This window comes from Hippocampus comes, unplaced genomic scaffold (genome assembly GCF_001891065.2).
Source record: "Hippocampus comes isolate QL1 unplaced genomic scaffold, H_comes_QL1_v1.1 scaffold114, whole genome shotgun sequence".
Classification (NCBI taxonomy): domain Eukaryota; kingdom Metazoa; phylum Chordata; class Actinopteri; order Syngnathiformes; family Syngnathidae; genus Hippocampus; species Hippocampus comes.
The window spans coordinates 318,602-339,278 of NW_017806197.1; the positions used below are offsets into that span (position 1 = coordinate 318,602).

At 44.3% G+C, this 20,677-nt stretch overlaps 1 protein-coding gene across 3 annotated transcripts in view; it reads right to left on the reverse strand.

Moving 5' to 3' along the window:
• Positions 1-20,677, reverse strand: part of ephb1 (EPH receptor B1) — a 139,548-nt gene that overhangs the window by 34,164 nt on the left and 84,707 nt on the right. For all 3 annotated transcript variants that reach the window (XM_019855893.1, XM_019855894.1, XM_019855891.1), the window contains exons 4-5: positions 13,219-13,374; positions 6,022-6,357 (exon numbers count right to left, since the gene is read on the reverse strand). In XM_019855893.1, the coding sequence (XP_019711452.1) occupies positions 6,022-6,357; positions 13,219-13,374 (492 nt within the window). The remainder of the gene's footprint in view (positions 1-6,021; positions 6,358-13,218; positions 13,375-20,677) is intronic.

Consider the following 20,677-nt stretch of genomic DNA (forward strand, 5'->3'; position numbering starts at 1 on the left):
AAAATGTGATGCTAAGCCAATCAGGCTTACTTCTCCAAGCCTGATTAGCTCCCCCTTGAACTTTCCCATATGTTGTCGAGTTACAACCACAAACATAAATTTATTGGGATTTCACGGGATACGCCAAGTGGCGTACGGTTCCAACATGAAAGCGCGACGACACATGATACGCATATATTAGATACAGTACACGCAGTGTATGGCTCGCAAAAGTATCCGTAGTTTTTCAACTTGTGTAATTGCGCTGGATTTTGATGTCGGAGTCTTCAAGCCAAGGGGGATAAATATGTCTAATTTCCCTTTCAATTTGGAATCGTGCTAATTTGTCCATCGTGTGAGATAAAATACATTCGCGGTTTTAAAGTGAAAACATTCAAGGAATGTGCATTTAAAGTCAGTGGAAAGTATACATCTTGTTATACATTTTTGTGTTTTCCAGGACTCGAGAATTTCACAAGAGACTGTTTTCACGTAGACGTCATCTTGAAGTCATAAATTGTGTCACAATAGGAGTCCACTTCGGTTCCTCGGGCTGGATTCCATCGTAATGTAACCCATATGACAAATTTTTTGCCTTGGTGAACAAGTTTGCTGTCGTAACCAGCAGTATGGTTCAGTTCAGTTTGGTCGGGGAACGTGTTTTTTTTTCTGTTTCTGTGGTCAAGGGTCCCAAAATATTTTGACCTGTCAGACCAAACTTTCAGAATGTGTCTGTTGGGCTTAACTTTGCTTGGGCGGCAGTCGTCTGAGAAGTGTCACTCCCAAGTGAATTGAGTCCAGTCAAGAAGGGAATGAATGTAAAGTCAATTAAAAAGCTGTAAATTACAGAGCAAACTCTAACCTTGGTTTTTGGAAATTCTGGCTATGACAGCGTGCAGCACGGTGCAGTTTCAGATTCATATTGCTGTTTTATTCATTGACGATGACGATATTGCTGTAGGCTGCTCTCAACTTTCTGCCGCGGCAAAACAAGCCTGAAAACGGCCTCTTCCCTCAGTCTGTGGGAGCCGTGTGGCATAACGTCAGCTGAAGATTTCAAGTCAGGATCATTTTTTTTTAGACAATAACCAGTGAAAGAAGGAAAGGGTCATCTTCCACCCAGATTTGTATTGTAGAGTACATATTATATCTACAGAAGTGTCCGATACTATTAAGGATTTGTTTTTATGACATTTCAGCGATTCGGAATATGGTGTTGTAAACTATCTTGTCCTTGTGTCCTATTTGGGGGGGGGGAAAAAGCCAATATGTCTGGATGGGGTTGAGTTTCAGCCTAATGACGCACCACTGTCACCCCCAAGTGTGTCCCCCGCTGTCACCCGGGGACAGTGACGCTGACAATGATTGGTGACTGTGTCCTGCTCTCCTCTGTCCCCCCTCCCCTCCATTGCTACGGTGCTCTACTTTTATCTGGCCCAACTTGCTGCCCCTGGCTCTTAATACGGAGCTTGGCTCGCCATTAATCAAAGTCAAAGTCTCTCAGTGTCTGGCTGTGACAGAGGGAGGCAGAGAGAATTAAATGAGAGAGTTGGAATGTAGTGAAGAAAGACTGAAATATTTATAGAATTGTCAAAGCAGACCCAAGAGACCGGATCATTAATTTCAAGGCGTTGCTGTCATTTTACAAAAATTGATACTTTACGGTGTCGCGTAATTGCATCAAACTGTCCTGTAACTCAGGAGGCGCCGGTGGTGATACCGATACCGGTAGATATCGCTGACAAAAGTGTTGCGATACTACACACCGATACCACAAGACTTATACTTGCTGTGTGGAAGTGATGTCAGCCATGTGGCGATAAATAAAGACAAATTATGCTCTGCAAAATGGATGATTCTAGCATCGCGCTTAATCCGTTCAGGCACCAACAGCGCTGGCGTCATAAAGCCGTGGCGCGGCGCAGGCTCCCGCCCAACGGCCCCTCCGACAAACACGTTTAGAGAGCCCCGTCGTCTCCAAAACACTGCTCAACTCTGGTCGAGATCCTCAAGCATGCGAGCGTGGAGAAATAACGAAAGACATTGGCTGTAAGAGGAAACAACAGAAAGGAACGCCGTCTCCAATAGCTAAGCTTGTGGTGTATCGAGACAGAGTGCAGATCACTTCCATGCGTCTTGTTTTTTTTTTTTTTTAGCCTGACTGGACACTGTTTGACTTGCTCTTACCATGGCGCCGGGTGTAATGTTTACATCGTTGGTCTAGAAGCTCTTCAGACAGAAGAGCCAGAGAAGGGATTGCTGTGCTCGGGCTACGCTTGGCATCTTTGGTCAGAGGGATGCTGGCTCACAATGTAGGTCAAGGATGACGTAGCAGTGAGTGGAGAGAAATATTGAGTGTGCCCCCCAAAAGAGAAAAGAAGAGACTTGTGGACTGCGTAAAGGAGGAAAAATACCCTCCGCATTTCAGCCTGTGGTGCAAAATGATGACATTTTAGTATTGTTTTTTCAGGTTTGTAGCCAACAACATTTGTCTGCGGCAATCCGCAACTTGTGCAATGTCAGGTCTTGAAATGAGGTGGGAAATGTGAATAGAGCTGTTTTGATTAAAGACTGAAAGTCTGTAGGAAAGAGAGAAAAAAAATATGATTCCTTGGCTTATGTAAAGGGGTAATTTAAATGACTTAAAAAGAGTTGAGTGTCGGACAGGGGCACTTTTGGACACTTCAGAACAGGTTTGTGGGCTTCTCATGCGGTTCTCTGGGGCTACCCAGTGGCCGCAGGAATCACAATGGTGACCTCCTGATCTAGCATAAAAAAAACTTGAGTGTGGCTTTGTTTTCCTTGGAGAGCAGAGGCGGGTGAATGGTGAGGACCGTCCCACCTGGTTTCGTTTTTTTTTTCCCCCCTGGGTAGCAGTGAGGTCTTATGAAATTCAGTCAATAACGAGATTCCGACTTTGATGCAGATGAAACTTTCGACAATGTTAACCCACCGCTTCATTTCAACCCTTTCAGGGAGAGCAGTTACTCCAGTGGACAGCATATCATGTTATTAGGTTACAGGGTGCATGAAAGGGTTAAGTAGAATTTCCTTGGCACGAATAGACAAGGCTCAAATGTTGAACAATGAAATGGCTCCCCTTCAGGCAGTCGGAATACAAATATATACTCTTGCAAATTAATCTGGCGACGCGTTAATCTGGTGACGCAACAACAACAAAATGGCGTGCTTTGTCGATCGCGTGGTGTTGGTTGTTAATCATCGCCTCAGGCGACGGAGGCAAAATTGAACGCAGAACTTAGCGGCAATCAGCTAAAGGCGCTGTCGAACCAGTTTGGAATCCCACGCAGGCACGGGGAGAACATGCAAACTCTCCCGCGCACAACTTGGCGGCAATCAGCTAAGGCGCTGTCGAACCAGTTTGGAGTCCCACGCAGTCACGGGGAGAACATGCAAACTCCCCACAGGAAGGCCGGAGGTGGAATCAAACCCACGACCTCTGCACAGTGAGGTCGACGCGCTAACCACTGGCCCACCGGGCTACCCTGCAGATATCAATGCTATTTAAATATCAGGTAAAGAGGGCTACTCTGCAGATATCAATGCTATTTAAATATCAGGTAAAGCTGGATGTATAATACCAATACAAATACTGTAGGTATGTCAGGGGCAGGTGTTATTTTTGTCCACCTGCAGTCGGCATTCTCACGTCTCCACACTGGACGGATGTATAATTCCAATAAATACCGTAGGTATGTCAGGGGCAGGTGTTATTTTTGTTCACCTGCAGTCGGCATTCTCACGTCTCCACACTGGAGTGAATGTATGTGACTAAGAGTCAGGGCCTGACCAGTTGATGAGTGATGTGGGAGTCTGCAAATGAGAGCGTAGAGGCCAGCAAACACGTGCTGAGTGACTCGGCGTCAGTTGTAGCCGTCGGCAGCTTGTGCCCGAATGTAAACAAACTTATTAGGCGTCTGTTTTCTCATCATTCCTTCAATAAAGTGAGCAAAAAGCGCACGGGCGGCTGTGTGTACCCTCGGCCACCTGTGGAGGGATTACAATTCGTTTTAAGTTCGAGTAGTAGGTTAAATTAGCGAGTGATGTTGATCGTCGACGGTGTTGTGTAAGACAGTTCTGTTCCAAATTTTGGGAATTTTGTGAGACGTCCGCAATGTAGAGAGACCACGAAAAAGTGAACCGGTATATGGGGAGTGATTGTACTGGCATGGACATAACTATTAAGATAATTCAGATCCATTCTTATATCCCATAGAAATGATTAAAATAAAAACAAAAAAAAAGATCATTAACACTCCACATCGTCGATCAAGGACAATGAGTCAACTGCACATCCCAAGTGAGGATTGTAGTTGATGGTATATGGGGAGTGATTGTACTGGCATCGACATAACTGTTAAGATAATTCAGATTCATTCTTATATCCCATAGAAATGATTAAAAAAAAAAAAAGATCATTAATACTCCACATCATTGATCAAGGACAATTAGTCAACTGCACATCCCAAGTGAGGATTGTAGTTGAAACCTTGGCAGTGCTGCACACCTACATGCTGGAGTCGCGAGCCCATAATAGCGGTGACAACGTTCATCTAATCACCTTCCATGTTTCGTTCTTTTTTTTTTTTTTCCCTAGCGTGCGGCTCTTTTCCAGACAAATTAATGAAAGAAATTCCTTTCGGGAACAAACCATCTGGCGTGTCAGATTCCAATTAAATGCCAAGAGATGTTTAATTCCAATGAAATACAGAATTGCAGGGAACAATTTCAGCTGACATGCGAACATGTTTTTGCGAACCAAACTGAAAATGGATTTGGATGCTTTGAATATTCGTCATGAAGAATTCTTCATCGTCCATTTCCTCTTTGTGTAACAGGAACAATGCAATTACCTGGCAACAAAAGGCCACAAAGAGCGGGACACCCGCTTGGCAGATTACACTTCATTACCGCAGCCCACCTCGATAATAGACATTGGCATTTCTTCGTCTCCATCTATCTGTCAAGCGTGCTATTAGCCTGTCAAAGCGCGACAGACCACCCTGGTAATAAGGCCTATTTACTCTCCTTTCCCTCAAATTCACTGCCATGGTTGCACCGTTTGGTTGTCTTCCCCCCAAATTGTGACTCATTCTTTGAATTCAGTTGGTCATGAAATCTTTTGTCAGATTTCCAAAATAACTGACAATAAACTGAACTTAAACAAGGACCGATGCTACTAGCTAGCAATATATATATATATAGAAAGATAGAGAGAGAGAGAGAGAAAGAGAGAGAGAGAGAGAGAGAGAGAGAGAGAGAGAGACAGAGAGAGAGAGAGAGCTAGCTAGCTAGCTAGCTAGCTAGCAATTTTGGATTATCAACTAGATATGGAGCAGATATGGTTTAGTTGCTGAAGCACGTCTGAATGTTGCATGCAGCTCAAAATTGTCCAGCTAAATTCACCATAAAATTATTCATTTCATCTTGCCCTCATAATAACTGTTACAAGATGAGATCAAGAGATTTTTGACTTTTTAGTTTGTAGGTGTATTATAGTTACCTATATTGTGTTTCCCGGCAATGTTGGCTATGAAAAGGTACATTTCCTCCATGTTTCTGGTGCCGAAGTGATCCTATTTTTCTTGCTCCCGACAGGAGAATGGACATGTGACACGTGCAATTTTAATGGGCGGCGATGACATGCTGCAGAGCGTGACATGACAACGTGGCAGAGTGAGTCACCGGCCAACTTCAAAAGCAAATACGTAAGTGTTGACATCACCTCATACGACAACTCCGGATCATCTTTCACCTCACTGCAACTGCACGTGACCATGAAAGCCTTATAGATTTGTGTCCTTTCAAGTGCATGTTCCAAACCAACAGGAGCATGAAAAGGCCCCAGCAGAAAACGACAGATAACATTTTTGACACGCGCACAAACAATGTCAGAAAGTGCAGAAAGAAAATAGGGTGAAGGTCGATTTGAATGCTCGGCTGAAGTTCCGCCGCATGTACAACCGCGAACGTACTGTAGATCGGAAAGAGTTCAGAGTCAGAGTCACTGCAAGCACTTACCGGCCTGGTTGGTGGTGATGTCTATCGACACGTGCTGCGACGGGTAGGGGCTCTTATTGCTGACGCCGTTGACGGCCTGTATCTCGAAGCTGTATAGCGTGTGCGCCAGCAGGTTGCTGATGAACACCCTGGTCTCGGTCAGACCCAGTTGACGAGGGACAAATTCCACATTGTCGTCGCAGTGGGAGCAGGCGCGCCGGTCGGCCTGGCATTTTTTGCACAAGATGTTGTACACCACGTCGCCGCGGCCGCCCGTCTCCCTCGGAGAATGCCACTCCAGGATCACGGAGGTCTCGTTCACGATGGATATGACATTCCTTGGGCTGGATGGGACACCTGTAGAGACACATGGCACATGTAAGCTAAAGGCCGAGGAAGCTTGGATTTGTGTCAGGAACAATTCAATAAGTTGCCCTCGAAGGAATCTGAACATAAAAGATACGGTCGCAGAGGACAAATTGTATTTTGTGCAATTCTCCGCAACTGGGTCGATTTAGTCAGCGTAATGTGTTGTTGGCAACGGCCACTTTTTTTTCCCCCCTCTTTCTTCAGCACCATTGGAATGCTAATTTATTCCTCTCACACCCAGGGGGATCATACAGCGAAACGTTTGTGCCTATCAAACATTGGTTATTTAGCAAAATGCAGTGTTGCATGGAGTATTCTTATCCAAGTGGCTCTGGAGATTCACGCTCCCATTCACTCCCCAGGAGCAAAAACCTCCAAAATTATATTCATGGAAAAATCACAGAACGATAAAACAAAGTGCTTTGCTTGAGTGGCGCATTCAGATTCGGCTGCTTAAAAGCGTTTCGTCCGCCATCACCCGCATGGAGTACAGTTCTTTAAGAGTTCAAATGATGGCGTAGATTCTTGGCCGCGTGTGAGACTCCCTCTAGACACTCGGTGATATCTTGGCCCCGAGATAGCACGCATGGCCATCGACACAGAGCCGCGCAGCGCCAAAGCTGCTTATAGGTTCAGGAAGGGTTCCCCGGAGACCAGATTTGAAAGCTATTTATCCCTGTGAAGTCTGCCCTTTATTTTGAAAGAAGTTGAACGAACCTACTTCTCACATACATCGTGGCGGAAAGTATAGCAAGTACAGTGGCACCTCTACTTACGAAATCAATTGGTTCTGGAAATTTCTTAACTAGAAAACTTTGTAAGTAGAGACATGTTTTCCATGTAAATGCCCTAATCCGTTCCGAGCCCCCGCAAATTCAGACATAAATGTTTTCTAAAGCATAAAAATACATCAAAATATGTAACAGATACATGTTACAATTACATTCTTGCACAATAAATGAAAGCTATTCATAATATAAAAAACAAAGAATGGATTAAAAAATAAAAATGATGGTCATTTAATTTTCTTACGTAACAAGAGGCAATATTTTCCTGTTGAGGCGTTTCGTAACTTGAAATTCTCTTATGGAGAGACGTTCGCAAGTCGAGGTACCACTGTATACCAGGATCACTTTCTAGCGACTACTTATTGCCAAACATAATCTCGGTAGATCAAGCATCCAAAATTCTTTGTTCGAGTGTCCGAAATGAACCACCGCCACTGGTTCGGTGTCTTGCCACCAGGCACGACCAAGAAGGACTTCAGTCTTTTCAGCATAATATGTTGTTGACACTGACACGATTAATCATAGTCTGCAAAGCTTTGTGCGATTGTCCTTTGGAGCTGGAACCAAGTGGGTCCTCGGCTCACCGCCCCAGCAATGCGATGTCGGTGACAGGAAGAGCGCGACCCTATTGGTGTGATTATTACGGTCTGGCGGAGAGGACAACATCTCCACATACCTGCTGAAATGGATCATAATTGGCTCGTGTATAGGGAGGACCGCAATCGGCCATATCTTCGAACAAGTGTCGCTATGCGTTTATGCTATTGACACGGTTGCGTATGTAGGGGCACATCTCTCAAAGACACAGGCAATTGACATCTGTCCGTGTGGAACAGGCACGTGACGTGAACACACACGCCTGAGCCAGTGCGTTCTCATGTTCCGTCCCCAACTGCGTGATGAATACACTCGTTGGAAACATAACTGTGACTTATGTCATCCATTCCAGAGGGCGATACAGGCCCCTCACCCTGTTGTCCTGGCTCCAGCTGAGCTACATGTGCCGGAATGACGTTGGAAATCAGATGTGACTGCCACTTATCCAGCGATTTGCAGGCCATTAGGACGGCGAGCCCATGGCAGTTTTAATTGGCCGTAGGATTTAATTTGTAGGGAATGTTCCTTGCGGGCTCTCAGCTGGTCTTCATTTGGCCATGTCAGTCACAATTGTTTATGCACAGAGACACACTTCTTTCATTCATCCAGTATTTCAGGGGAGGGATATCATCATATCCAGGCAGACTTTAATTTAATCATTAAATCAGACGGACCAGTGCAACCAGTAAGTTCAGATGCTCCAGGGGCAGTGAGTGGGTGTATTACAGTGCAAATGTTTTCTTTTTCCTTCCATTCGGGTAATTCGATTATGCACAAAAGGCACTTTTTCTTTCCCTATTAAAACACTGACTCTTGTGTTGTTCGAAACGAAACAAGCAGACATTTTGCAACTTATCTCAAAATCCACCCCAAATGCATGTGAGGTGACTTCGTTGCAGACTGAATTGTCCAGATGTGTTAATGGTTGCAATCGGCATTGTGTCCATTTTCCCATTTGTATTGAAAATTTCGATTTCAAAATATCTTAAGGCTTAGGTACCGTGAAAATTCTGATCTTCTGTGCCTGTGCCAAGATACGAAGAGGTCCTGTGGGTTCTCTGTAAGATCTGGTGCGTTACGAGCTGTCCATGTCGTGAAAAAAGGATTTCGCAGAGGCTGTAGCTGATCTTCTGTGCCTGTGCCAATATACGAAGAGGTCCTGTGGGGTTCTCTGTAAGATCCGGTGTGTTACGAGCTATCCATGTCGTGAAAAAAGGATTTCGCAGAGGCTGTAAAAGCCAACAATCTAGTTCCTTTCCCCGGATGCTAATATGACGCGTGCCCCTGTGTCTAAAACGAACCCTTAACAATGTTTACTCATCCCTCCCTTGGAAAGACAGGGGCCTTATGTTTCTGCACTTTTAAACCGTTTGTTTTTGTGTTGTTGAAACAGGCTTAAGGGAGCCACAGAAGGTCCCTGCGCGCAGATACCTATCACCAGTCAGAGTAGCCCGAAAGGAGCACTGAACATTTTGAGTGGGTTGGTGAAATAACAGCATGTGATTAGGACTAATATTTCGTGGGGGTGTGAGAGACAGAGATGGGGGCGTAGGTGGCCTGCTGGCACTGTGCACTTCGGCTCACCAGCCCCAACATCAACTTTACCTGCACAACGGGAAGAGATTTGGGTTCTGTACATTTTTTTTTCTTTTGCTGGAAAAGCTGCCTTTAGATCCATAAGTTTCACTATGCAAACCGCCTTAGCATAGAAGAGGGAACTTTGTTGTGCTTCCCATATCTTCCTCATTAGCCCTTCCTTGAAAATCCTCCCATGATTTCTTTTTTCTTGTATGATTCCATGCAGCACAGTGCTTCATTTCTGCATCTATTCTCCCTTATGACCCAATCAGCATTGGTTCTGCTGCCTGACTCGCCGAAGCTACCACTCGGCTTGTCACACCTCCTCTTACTCACACGTCGAAGGGAGAATAAATAAATAAATCCACAGGCCCACGGAAAATGTTTACTGATTACACCATTCTCACATTTTCTCTTTTCCAAATGGAGGCGTGGGGAGGGAGGACTTTGTCTGACGAGAGCATCCAAGTTAGCTGCGAGGAAGTTAACGTGTGTGTGTGTGAAAGACGTAAGACTTGCTGCCGCCACCATTCTCTTCGGGCTAGGCTGGAGTCAGCAGAAGATGGCAGATTGGGATGGTGAAGAGATGAGATCGTTTGGCCTATCCCTGGGGAAGCAGGATGAATGGGAAGGGGGGCGATGACATGAAGCTCCCCGCTGACAGAGCCAGACGCTGGACTATCCATCAGCGAGCTAATCAGAGCGATCTGGAGCACGCGGGGACCAGGTCCTCTGATGCAGGCCTGCAAAAAAGCGCGAGAGCGTCTGCTGCCGCGGAACGGCCTGATTTGCGCTACGCCGTTGCTCTTATCAGGCCCGACTGCGTTGAAGAGATTCTTACGAGGAGGATCTCAATGCCTACCCCTGCTGAGATCGAGGGAAGCCGGAGCATCAAGCCAAGCTTCTACTTTGTAGTCGGAGAAGCGGTGTATATGCTGTTGCAAGAGGATCCTTCCACCTAAGTTTGAGGAGGAATCGCAGCAATCTTTTCGGTGATCAAAGGGGCAGTTGACATTTTAAAGCATTCCTCCCATGAGTCCCTCCCCTCCAAATACACTGAAAGAAACTACTGTGAAATGAGTATTTGATTGTTCCTTTAACGTGAGATCGTTTTTGTAACAGAACACCGATGATGACATGTTAATTAGGTGAGTTTGGGAACATCCGCAAGACAGTCCTAGCCAGTAGATCGGCTACTCCATCCCAGGGCAAAAGCTGCCAAAGTGTTTCATCCCAGTCTCCCATGGGCTGTGTCATGACCACCCAAGCGGAGAAATGCAGCGACTCAGATAAGTGGCCATTGTGTCTTTACTATCTCCGTTGGAATGATAAGTAAAGTCACCCCATCCTTGTCTAGTTCTCGAAGCCAGGAAGCACGACTGAGCCTACCTGGTCTCGGTCTCCCGATGTGAGTATCCGGAGCACGAAAGCATTCTTAGTGAGACATCGGTTGTCACCAGAAGAGTGACAGTAACTGCCACTGTAGGTGAATTTCTCATACCAGCTACAGGTTAAGGACAAAATAATTATTGAATTACTACATTTGCAATCTACGGATGCAATTCCCTGATGACAAATAACCAAATATGTTGTTGCGACTTTCCGGCTTTCCCCATCAGGGGGCGCCACAGCGCATCGGTCGCATGACTTGTTTGCAACGGTTTGGACGTGAGATACATTTCGTCAAACAACCCATCCATCTATTATCCAGTCGGGTCTGGCTGTGGCTGGTTTATGGGGGCACTGGCCAGGAATCAATACATCTGCACAAAAGGCAACAGCATGTAACGCTCCACCACCTGGCTAATAATCATATATAATCTACCATAAAAGCAAGTGTGATCTTGGAGTTGCGCCGATTAATGAACACAAAAGACACAATTAAAGGAATTGAGAGATGCGGTGGACTTGAAAAGAGCAAGAGAAATCCGAACAAACTAGACTGCAACAAACTCCACTTGGGACCTCTTGGAAAGATAGCTTGGGCGAGAGCTGAGGGCCTCAAGGTACAGGCAGATGGCGTACTCGATGGAGCAACCGCTAATTCACCAGAGAGGTGTTGCGCGCCGTGCCAAGGGAGGCCAGACACGATGAGAGAAACTCCAAAGCCGAAAGGTGTGGATGAATTCATTGGGGAGCGGTTGGAATAGCCAAGCAGACAGCTGTGCTGCAGCGGGGCTCCTCCACAGCCTCAAGGCATTTATTTTAAGAGATTGAAAAAAACTAAACAAAACAAAACAGGTTTTTATGCCTATTAGATTCACTCGTAGATAGCAATTACGAAAAGTCCCATTAGCCATGACTGTATCATAAAAACTTTCAAATGCAAAAATCATACTATTAACCTGCTGTGAGAGGAGCAGCAGAGAGGTAAATACAGTTTTTCCAGTTATCAGAGTGCTCTGCAGTGCGTGTATGTGTGGCAACAGGGACGGCGGGAAGTCTCAGCATAACGATTTATTTATTTTTTTAAAACTGTAATAAGTCAACAATGAGGCTGCGAGAGTCTTCATTGGATTGGCAACAGACAGGGACGATGGTTGCTTCACGGCATCTGCCTGAGTAATTGGGACTTGAGGGGACGACAGCAGACAGACAGAAAAAGAAAGAAACTGTGACCTCACTCAATCAAAGTGAGTGTCAAAACAGTTTAAGTCAACCAAGATCAATCATTTCGGGAATTGAAAGTACTTTGAAAATGTCCAGAGAAAAAAAGAATCGTGTAAAATGGACTTTGACCTGCTTCCATGCGCGATTACAAGAGGACGGCTAACTTGTGTCACACGGCTAACTTGTGTCACACGGCTAATTTGTGTCACACGGCTAACTTGTGTCACACGGCTAACTTGTGTCACCTAAGTTCAGGAACCACTGAAGTTATGTGAGTCATGTTTTGCTTTGGCTTTATTTTTGGGGCTCTTCTTTTGGGGGGGGGCACTGTTTGCAAAGCAATCAAACAGCTAATAGCCTCGTGCCTGTTAGCGCTGCTTTGACTGTAGTAGTTACAACGGAAAGCCCTCACTTTGCTAGTAATGAGTAGAAGACAAGATACAAGTGAGGCATGTATGGCTATGTTATATTTTACTTAAAGGTAACATTTCTACTGTTAAAAAAATGCTAAAACCACATATTTCTGCGACTTTTAACCAACCTAGGATATGTAATGTGGAGGAGATCTCCATCCATCAATGTGCCTTCTTTACCATGTCACACATTTGTCTTGTGTCACAGAGCTCGCGTCCCGGCGACACAGCATTTCTAATTTTCTTCACATTGTTGACAGCACAACTCCAACCAAATTTCTTGCTGCTCTCCTCTCTGTGAAATAACGTTGCCACCAACTCTCGTTTGGATGCGGCGCCGGTCGTCATCGTGCGCTGCAGCCTAAATTGAGCATTTTTCAATTTGGCTGCCTGATGTTTTTTTTTTCTATTCCGGGGCATTTGTCATCGTGACGCCAAAGCACGGCGTTTCGTCATCGCATGGCGGTAGCACATAAACAAAGAATGGCTTGATTGATGGTGCACTGCACTATGCTAAGTGCAGTGTGAAAGTGTGGCCTTAGGACTCCAGCATCACCATACGCATACTATATCTTGTCTGTTGAATGAAAAAAATGTGACATTTTGATCCTTTGACAGATTATTATATCATTACACTGGCATAGCTTCAAAACTGAAAAGAAAACACAAACAAAAACAGCATCCGAGAGAGGAAAGAATCATGCTCGGAGGTTTCACTCGATTGTGAGTTGAGGTCAACTTGAGCAACACATCAACTTCCATGACGTTATGTCATATTGATGTGAAAACTAAAGTGCTTCGATGCATACATCCCATTACTGGCTGCACACTGTCAAAACGTTTATGTCATGTCGAGTACTCACTGGTGCAGGGTTGGTCTGGCTGATCAGCGTCACCACGGTAGTAACCATTGCGACAGACGCAGATGGTGGCGGCCTCAGCGGTTGAGCGGCTGTTCGGAGGGCACTGAAGACACAGCCCGGGACCCTGGGTTGACTTGAAGGTACCCGGTGGGCATGCTGGGAAAAGAAACACAACATCAACTTGAATGAAAATAGACTGAGACGGACAGAAGACCAGATTGAAAGCGAGTGAATTCTGTGGAAGTGGATTGAGTTATGCATAACTCTTGAGAGGCCATATTTTCTGCCACTTACAGTCTCCGAACACAGCATTCAAGAGAGATTTGGAGGAAAAAAAAGGCGTTCTCATGAGAACTGAGTCACACTATCACTATTTTGTTTGAAATGGACAACTATCTGGCCACTTTTATGGTGAGTAAGTGGAATAAAATATACGATACAATTTCCTGTGAGCACAGTTAAGGTCTCTTGTGCCGTCTATTCAGAAAACAGACAAATGTAAATTGACAACGCGTCCCATGTTTTAAAACCTGGTCATGTTTTTTTTTCCTTTTCTTTTCACATGCAAAAATCAATAGACTGCACTAAAAGCACCGTGAAACCAAGCTGACAGCTCGCTGGAGTCAGATTTTGCACCTTGTAATCACACATTGTGGTACGTTCTAAGAGAAGGTTGACACAGATTGTTTTGTACTTTTTTTTTCTTTTTCAAAGCCATCAAGTCAATGGCAAAAAAAACAAAGTCCAGAAGCCAAAAAGTGAGGTAGTCACTGTTTTATAATCAGATTTGCATCGACTTGCGGCAGTGACATTGCTTTGTTTGCACAATGACTATTAGATTATGAGTGGGCTCCCGCGGGACGACCGTACGTTCCGGTGGTGGCCCCGTTGTCAGTCAGCCGTGGTTAGCTTTAAAGAACGCATTAGGCCTTAATTCGGAAAGGCCACCGTGGAGGACAAAGATTATTGTGGATGATATGAGCGCTGGAATCGAGGTAATAACCTCATTTGTTTACCATCACATCCCAAAAGAATGCAAAGCGGATGACGGGCAAAGCACAGAAGGATTTACCGACTGTAATAACCGCGATAAATGTTTAATGGTTCCGCCGCCTTCCTGACGCTGGAGGACGCAATGACGTTGCAACACCTCATGAGGGGGATTGTAAAAAAAATGAATGAATCTCACGTCTTACTGATCCCCCCCCCCCCGTTTCGTGAATTTGCAACATTGAGGCCTAAAATAAAGCCAATTAGAAGCAAAAATATTTCAAAATAAAACCAAACATAAAACAAAGACAATATACCATACAGTGTTGCACAGATACAAAAGACAGTGCATGCCATTGCAGCACAGGTTGAATAAACGGTCGTAAACGGGCGCAGCGACCATGTGGAGTATACTTCAATCACTTTGAAATGATGATCTTGGAATGCATGCGGTGAGTTATTACTTTTTGCACAGAGCGTTGCAGTCGTTTGGGGCAGAAAATTGAAAAGTAGATGAACCAAAAGTAGAACAGACTTTGGGAACAAAGAGGCTGAAAAAAAAAGTGCAGGTTGGTAAGGGAGTGAATTTTTAAAGTTAAATATGGACCAGTGACTGTTAGCGAAGAGAAAGCTACTTAACCAGGTAGTTCAGTTCACAGTGATGGTTGACGCAACCTGTTACCTTGTTACCCAAATGTTCAAATTCACAGATTGCATCTTCCCAAGGCATCATTTTCGGTGGTTTCGCTCGTGGTTTCCAAATTCTAGAAGGACCATTCACGGGCTGGGTCTTTCGACGCCTTCAAAGTGTCCTCCTCGTGTAACCTCGGTGAACCACGTAAACCGCGGCGAGTTTGGACATGGTTAAATGTGACTTGGGACACGACATGCGCTTGACGGAAGTGACGTCATGCGGCCGAAAACCCGGCCAGTGAATTTGAACACCCTATGTTGTTGTCATACCAGAACAAGAACGACTTCCTGTTGATGTGTCTCAGAATCATGGGAAATGTAGCCTAATGCTGCGTTTGCCGGTGAGACCCAGTGCAAGCAAAGCTTTTCTGGCATCACATTTACAATGTTACAATGTGGGACCGGACGGGTGCGAGCAAAACAACACAGCCAGCTTCCGATAGCTGCCAGAAGCGAGCGAAAAAGGTTGAATAGTGAGTGCATTGGCTTGTTTTTAGTCGTCCAACTGTCAACAAAGACAACATTTAGCATGAGGCAAAAGTAATAACACAACCACCAGTCACCAGATTGAATAGCTATGTTACATTTTTGGGGGGGGGGGGGGGGGGTCATCCCCTCCTCTGCTCGAAGCATCCCCGTGCATGGCGAACAAAAGCTAGCGAGAGACATGACGCTAATCCAAATTTCGTGTTGTGACCCTCGCATTAGAACGCTAAATCTATCAAATAAACATACAATACAAACAGAAAAAAACTATTTAACAAACAATGCTTCTCAAACATAACACGTCTTCTAATCCTGAGCAGCATATGTTTGAAAATATCTTCAAATACACCCCTTCATTGATATTGATCAAATTGAAGGCACAGATGGGGCCAGATATGGCTTTTTTTTTTTTTACACAGATCATATTGATCATGAATATTGTGTGCTGCCATCTCAGTGCAGTAAATGTAATTGTATCAAACAAGATTGCATGCATGCTTCATTAAAAATGCAATGACAGGTCGATCCATTTTTCTGTCAAAAATGGGAGAGAGAAGCCAGCTATTCTTTTCTCTTCAAGCACGATATTTGACGTGCTTCTGGTGTAGGATGCTGAGAGCGAATGAAGAAGCTGAGTGAAGGAGAAAGAGGAGGCCTAGACTCCCACACGCGCACAGATACAAAGACACACACACACACACACACACACACACACACACACACACACACACACACACACACACACACACACACTGTGGCCATTGCACCCAACAGCGAGTGTTCGCCATCTTTTGATGCAACCGCCAGACACACCGGCGGGTAACTGACTAGCCTGACGTATCGACACAAAACGCAGCCTCAGACCCCGTCACGACACAAACGCACACATGCAATACCGTACACGCGGGACTAGATCCCAACAACCGCAAACAGCTTATGAAACAACCCCAGGAGCCATGAGGCAGATTAAAGCCGCGCTTCACAAGGAGCAAAACAAACTGTAATGCCGCGATTGCACCCCGGCTATCTTTGGACCGTGAATAAATATGTTGGTGTGTGCATCGTCTTGCAGCGTTTTTCAGGGAAGCAATATAAATGCCAGCATAGTTTCTGGATGTGTATGTCTGTGATTAGATCAGATTTTACCTGTCTCTCCTAATACAAGGATATTGAGACTGTTAAAACATTGGCCACGTGGGGGAGAAAAAAAGAGCTGCGAGAGCAATAACTTTGATTGGTATCAGGCATTACAAGATAATAAAAAGCATTTGTGAAATTGGAAAAAAAACCAAATAGATTGCGATACGTTGTTCTCTCTGTTTAAGAGGGCCTAAATGCATGAACGCGTGCATTGTTCTCTCCTTCCAAAGGGGTTGAAAAACATGTTCAATTCCAACACTTCAGTTGTGCCGAAGACCTCAGATGAGGCTCAATTTGAATTACCGTATTTTGCGTACTATAAGGCGCACCAAAAAGCAGTCCATTTCCTCAAAAGCCGACAGTGCGCCTTATAATCCGATGCGCCTGACATCTACACATATATGGCTCAATTAATTAATTATTTTAAATGTCCTGTAAAGCGCTTTGTTACAGCTGCAACACTTGGGAAATCTCTATATAAAATTGTAAGAAGATAAGAAAACCTTTAATTGTCTCACAATGGAGAAATTCGCAATGTATTTTGTATTGTATTCCCTTTAGCAATGCTCCATCTAAATGTCCTGTAAAGCGCTTTGTTACAGCTGCAACACTTGGGAAATCTCTATATAAAATTGTAAGAAGATAAGAAAACCTTTAATTGTCTCACAATGGAGAAATTCGCAATGTATTTTGTATTGTATTCCCTTTAGCAATGCTCCATCTAGTGGCTGTATAACGCAACCACAGCCACTATTGTAGCTTTTATTTATGTGCCTTATAATGTGGTGCGCCTTATATCTGAGAACTGTTTTAAAGTAGGCCATTCATTGCAGGTGCGCCTTATACTCCTTATCGTGTGGAAAATACGGTATTCATCATACACACTTGGTACCGGCACAAGCATGTTCAATCGCTCAAAACAATTATTATTATTATTATTCAGCCGAATATATTGATAGCATCGCTTAGCGACGACATCAGCCGATGAATTCTTGTAACCGTTGTTATGATAGGACCTGGAAGCAAATTTAAAAGCAGAAATACTCACATAGTCTCACACAACCTTCATAACTTTATAACTACAGGATTACGCAAACAAACACCGTCAGCTCCCTTTAACAGAGGTGTGACTTTTCAGCTAAAACTTAAGATTTCATGTGCGATGCCTGGGCAAGGATTTATGGGAGTAGGCATCAGGATTCCAACATGTGTCATCGGAGATGAGGCCCATTCCCTGATTGATACATAATATGCACATGACCCCTCCCGTTAAACTCATTCCATGGCTGATCACTGATCTGCTTCACAGAGGAAGTCGCGTTTTGGGAGAGAACAAGAAAGTGATACAGTTTGTTAGCAAATCGAAAGAGGATCTTTTCATTTGGAAGTAGTCCACCATTATGTTGATCCGGTTACTTGAATATTTGGAGTTGAAGAGGCCAAGAGTTCTTGTTCTGTACGGACTCGTCACTCACCGGCTGTGTTGGTTTTCAGGCACAGGAGGAGGATAGAACATTAGATCAACAAGCAATTAGTCTCCCTTGTGTGAGAATAACCCACAATTGAACTGGCTGCATCCAGAAACACAACATTCCTCTCTTTCAAGTGGTCTCCACAGAGATCCCCAGCACTTTTCTCTCCACCTTTCTTTCTCATTTCTCCGTTTCCTCCTCGCATATTTTTCTCAGTCCCACCGGTAAGGTATTGTTTTCTGTGCTCTTCCACCTTCTCCTTTTTCTTGCTTTTTGGGTCGCCATTGATTGACAGGTTTGCCTCGCTGTTAGGCTGACCCGACTTTTTTCTTTACGGCTATCAAGAGGGTTTGTAGACTTTTCCGCGATTTTTCAATGACTTCTCCAGAACCTGTCACTTTATTTCAAAGACCCCAAAAAAAAAAAAAAAGAGAAAACATTTTGGACCGCAGAAAAGCATCTCGGTGGAAAAGCAAAAACACAACGTTATTAACTGAATCTTTGTCGCCTGAGCCTCTAAATCAAACCACAAGCACTGTCACGTTTTCATTGCAACAGGAGCAACACTAACAGACTTCTCAACAAAAATTGACAGATAAATCATCCGGCCTCCCTCCGTCATAGCGAGCAGGAAAAAAAATGAAGAAAAAAAAGTGCAATAGAGCTCGGAATACCATCTCCTGATTTCTCAAATCAATGTTTTTTTATGTTGTGTCATCATAACAATAAAATAAAATACATAATGGAGTTTCTTCACAGCACTCGCAAATCTCCTTGCCATCTGGCCGTCAGGAAAATCTGCGGATTAAAAAACAAAAAACAAACAAAAAAAAAAACAAATGCTACGTCTTCCAATGACGTGAAGGAGTCGTGTGAGTTTGTTTCAAAAGCAGTGAGAACTTGGGGTGTTTTTTTCGTTAGACGCATCCAAAGTTCTTCTCTTTTGCCATTAAAATGACATTAACAGAGTTTGTGTCAACAGGTGATCGTTAGCTTGTAGCAACAAAAAATGTTGCGACAAGCTGACCGGTTGTGATGTGTCGCCGCGATCCGAACACTCAGTCATTGCCCCAGCAGGTCCTATCCTCGACTTCAGATACAGGTTCTTTGCATTTCTCCCTCTCCAATGATGTATTGATTTGCCAAGATGTGTTCTACATAACAGCGTGAGCAATAAGTGTCGGGGGTCTAGCAGCGGGCCTTCCATAATAGCTGCTGCGCGGAGCCGGGCGTTAGGTTTCAGAGGTTGGACTGGACCATATTCTTGCGAAGCATATAATGAAGTGCACACTGCGGGCCATGCATCATACATGGAGGCACAGTGGCACCGTGTCACATTGCCCGCATGCGTTCGCAACGTGCCGTTGCAAAACGACGTACGGGCCATAAGAATTAGAATTAATTGGAGCCGTGGGATTTATAGGTCGAGCGGAATAAGAATTACATTAGGCTGTCAGAGAGGAATAAGCGGGCGCATGGAGGATAAAATGAAAAATTGCAGTAGAGAGAGTCGGGGGCAGCCAGTGAAAAGGATTATGAACAAGATGGCTTCGGAAATGGCTTTCTTACTCAACCCAATCAAGGTTACAGTACGCAGAGTTCACCCTCATCTGACTTGTTCATGTGGCATAACTTTAAAGTGAGGATCCGGTTCAACTAAGTCAACTCCAAGGCACACTCTACGAGCTTTTGTTAAGGAGTAAACCAAATAAAAGTGTTTGTTTTGAACTTGTCGTGGAATCACCTCAGGATTCTGATTTGAAAAATGCCTCCATCGATCGCCACTTGAGCCAAGTTAGTCCAGACCTCCGAATAATAATAGCCGGTTAGCCGTGGAAATTACAACTGCGTGATAGGTAGCTGCTCCTTAATCTTATCAAACTTTGTCTCCCTCCATCACGCCTTCTAAATGACATTTTTAACAGGTCCTCTTCACAAAAGGAGGTTCAGTACATCACTCCAGCCGGGAAAATAAAAGGGACCCAGTGTCAATGTGAACGTCAATGTAAATTCTTGACAATAGTACATGACTCGATGAGTCTTCATCAGTAAATAAACTGGTCCAACAATGCCAGGACTTAGTCTAGCACTAATCTGACACAAGCTTTGGACAATCTGTGGCAGATCTCCTGAAGTGGTGACCTACAAAGGCACCTAAAAAAGAGCCATCCTTACCCATACATTACCAAACTTCATTGTTTCACGCTTGTACATCATATATTGACAACAGAAATGTTCAGGTTTCACAACGTTTAACATATCTGACATTAGATGATCAAATGAGTAGAAAAAAAAATGGTAAACATTTTCCAGGACTGTTCAACGTGCTACAAATCAACTTGGGTCGGGAAGGACCGAATACGAAAAGCTGACTACTTTGGTGGGTTTACTCTGCATATGAATTACATATGTGATACTTATTCGATAGTTATTTCAATACTCATTTCTTAATTATTTTAATAAATGCACTATTTTGGATCTTGGAAGGTGCCATGTCTTAATAAAATGCGCACAACCCGTAAAGTGGCAAGAGTTGTGAGATAGCGTCACTGACCCTTAAAGTACAACTCTTGCCCCCACCCGTGACACCCTTAACCCCGCCTCTCATTTATCACATGAGGATGGATCATGGTCTTTAGACACTTTGCAGTCACACATCGACCCCCTTATTCACACAC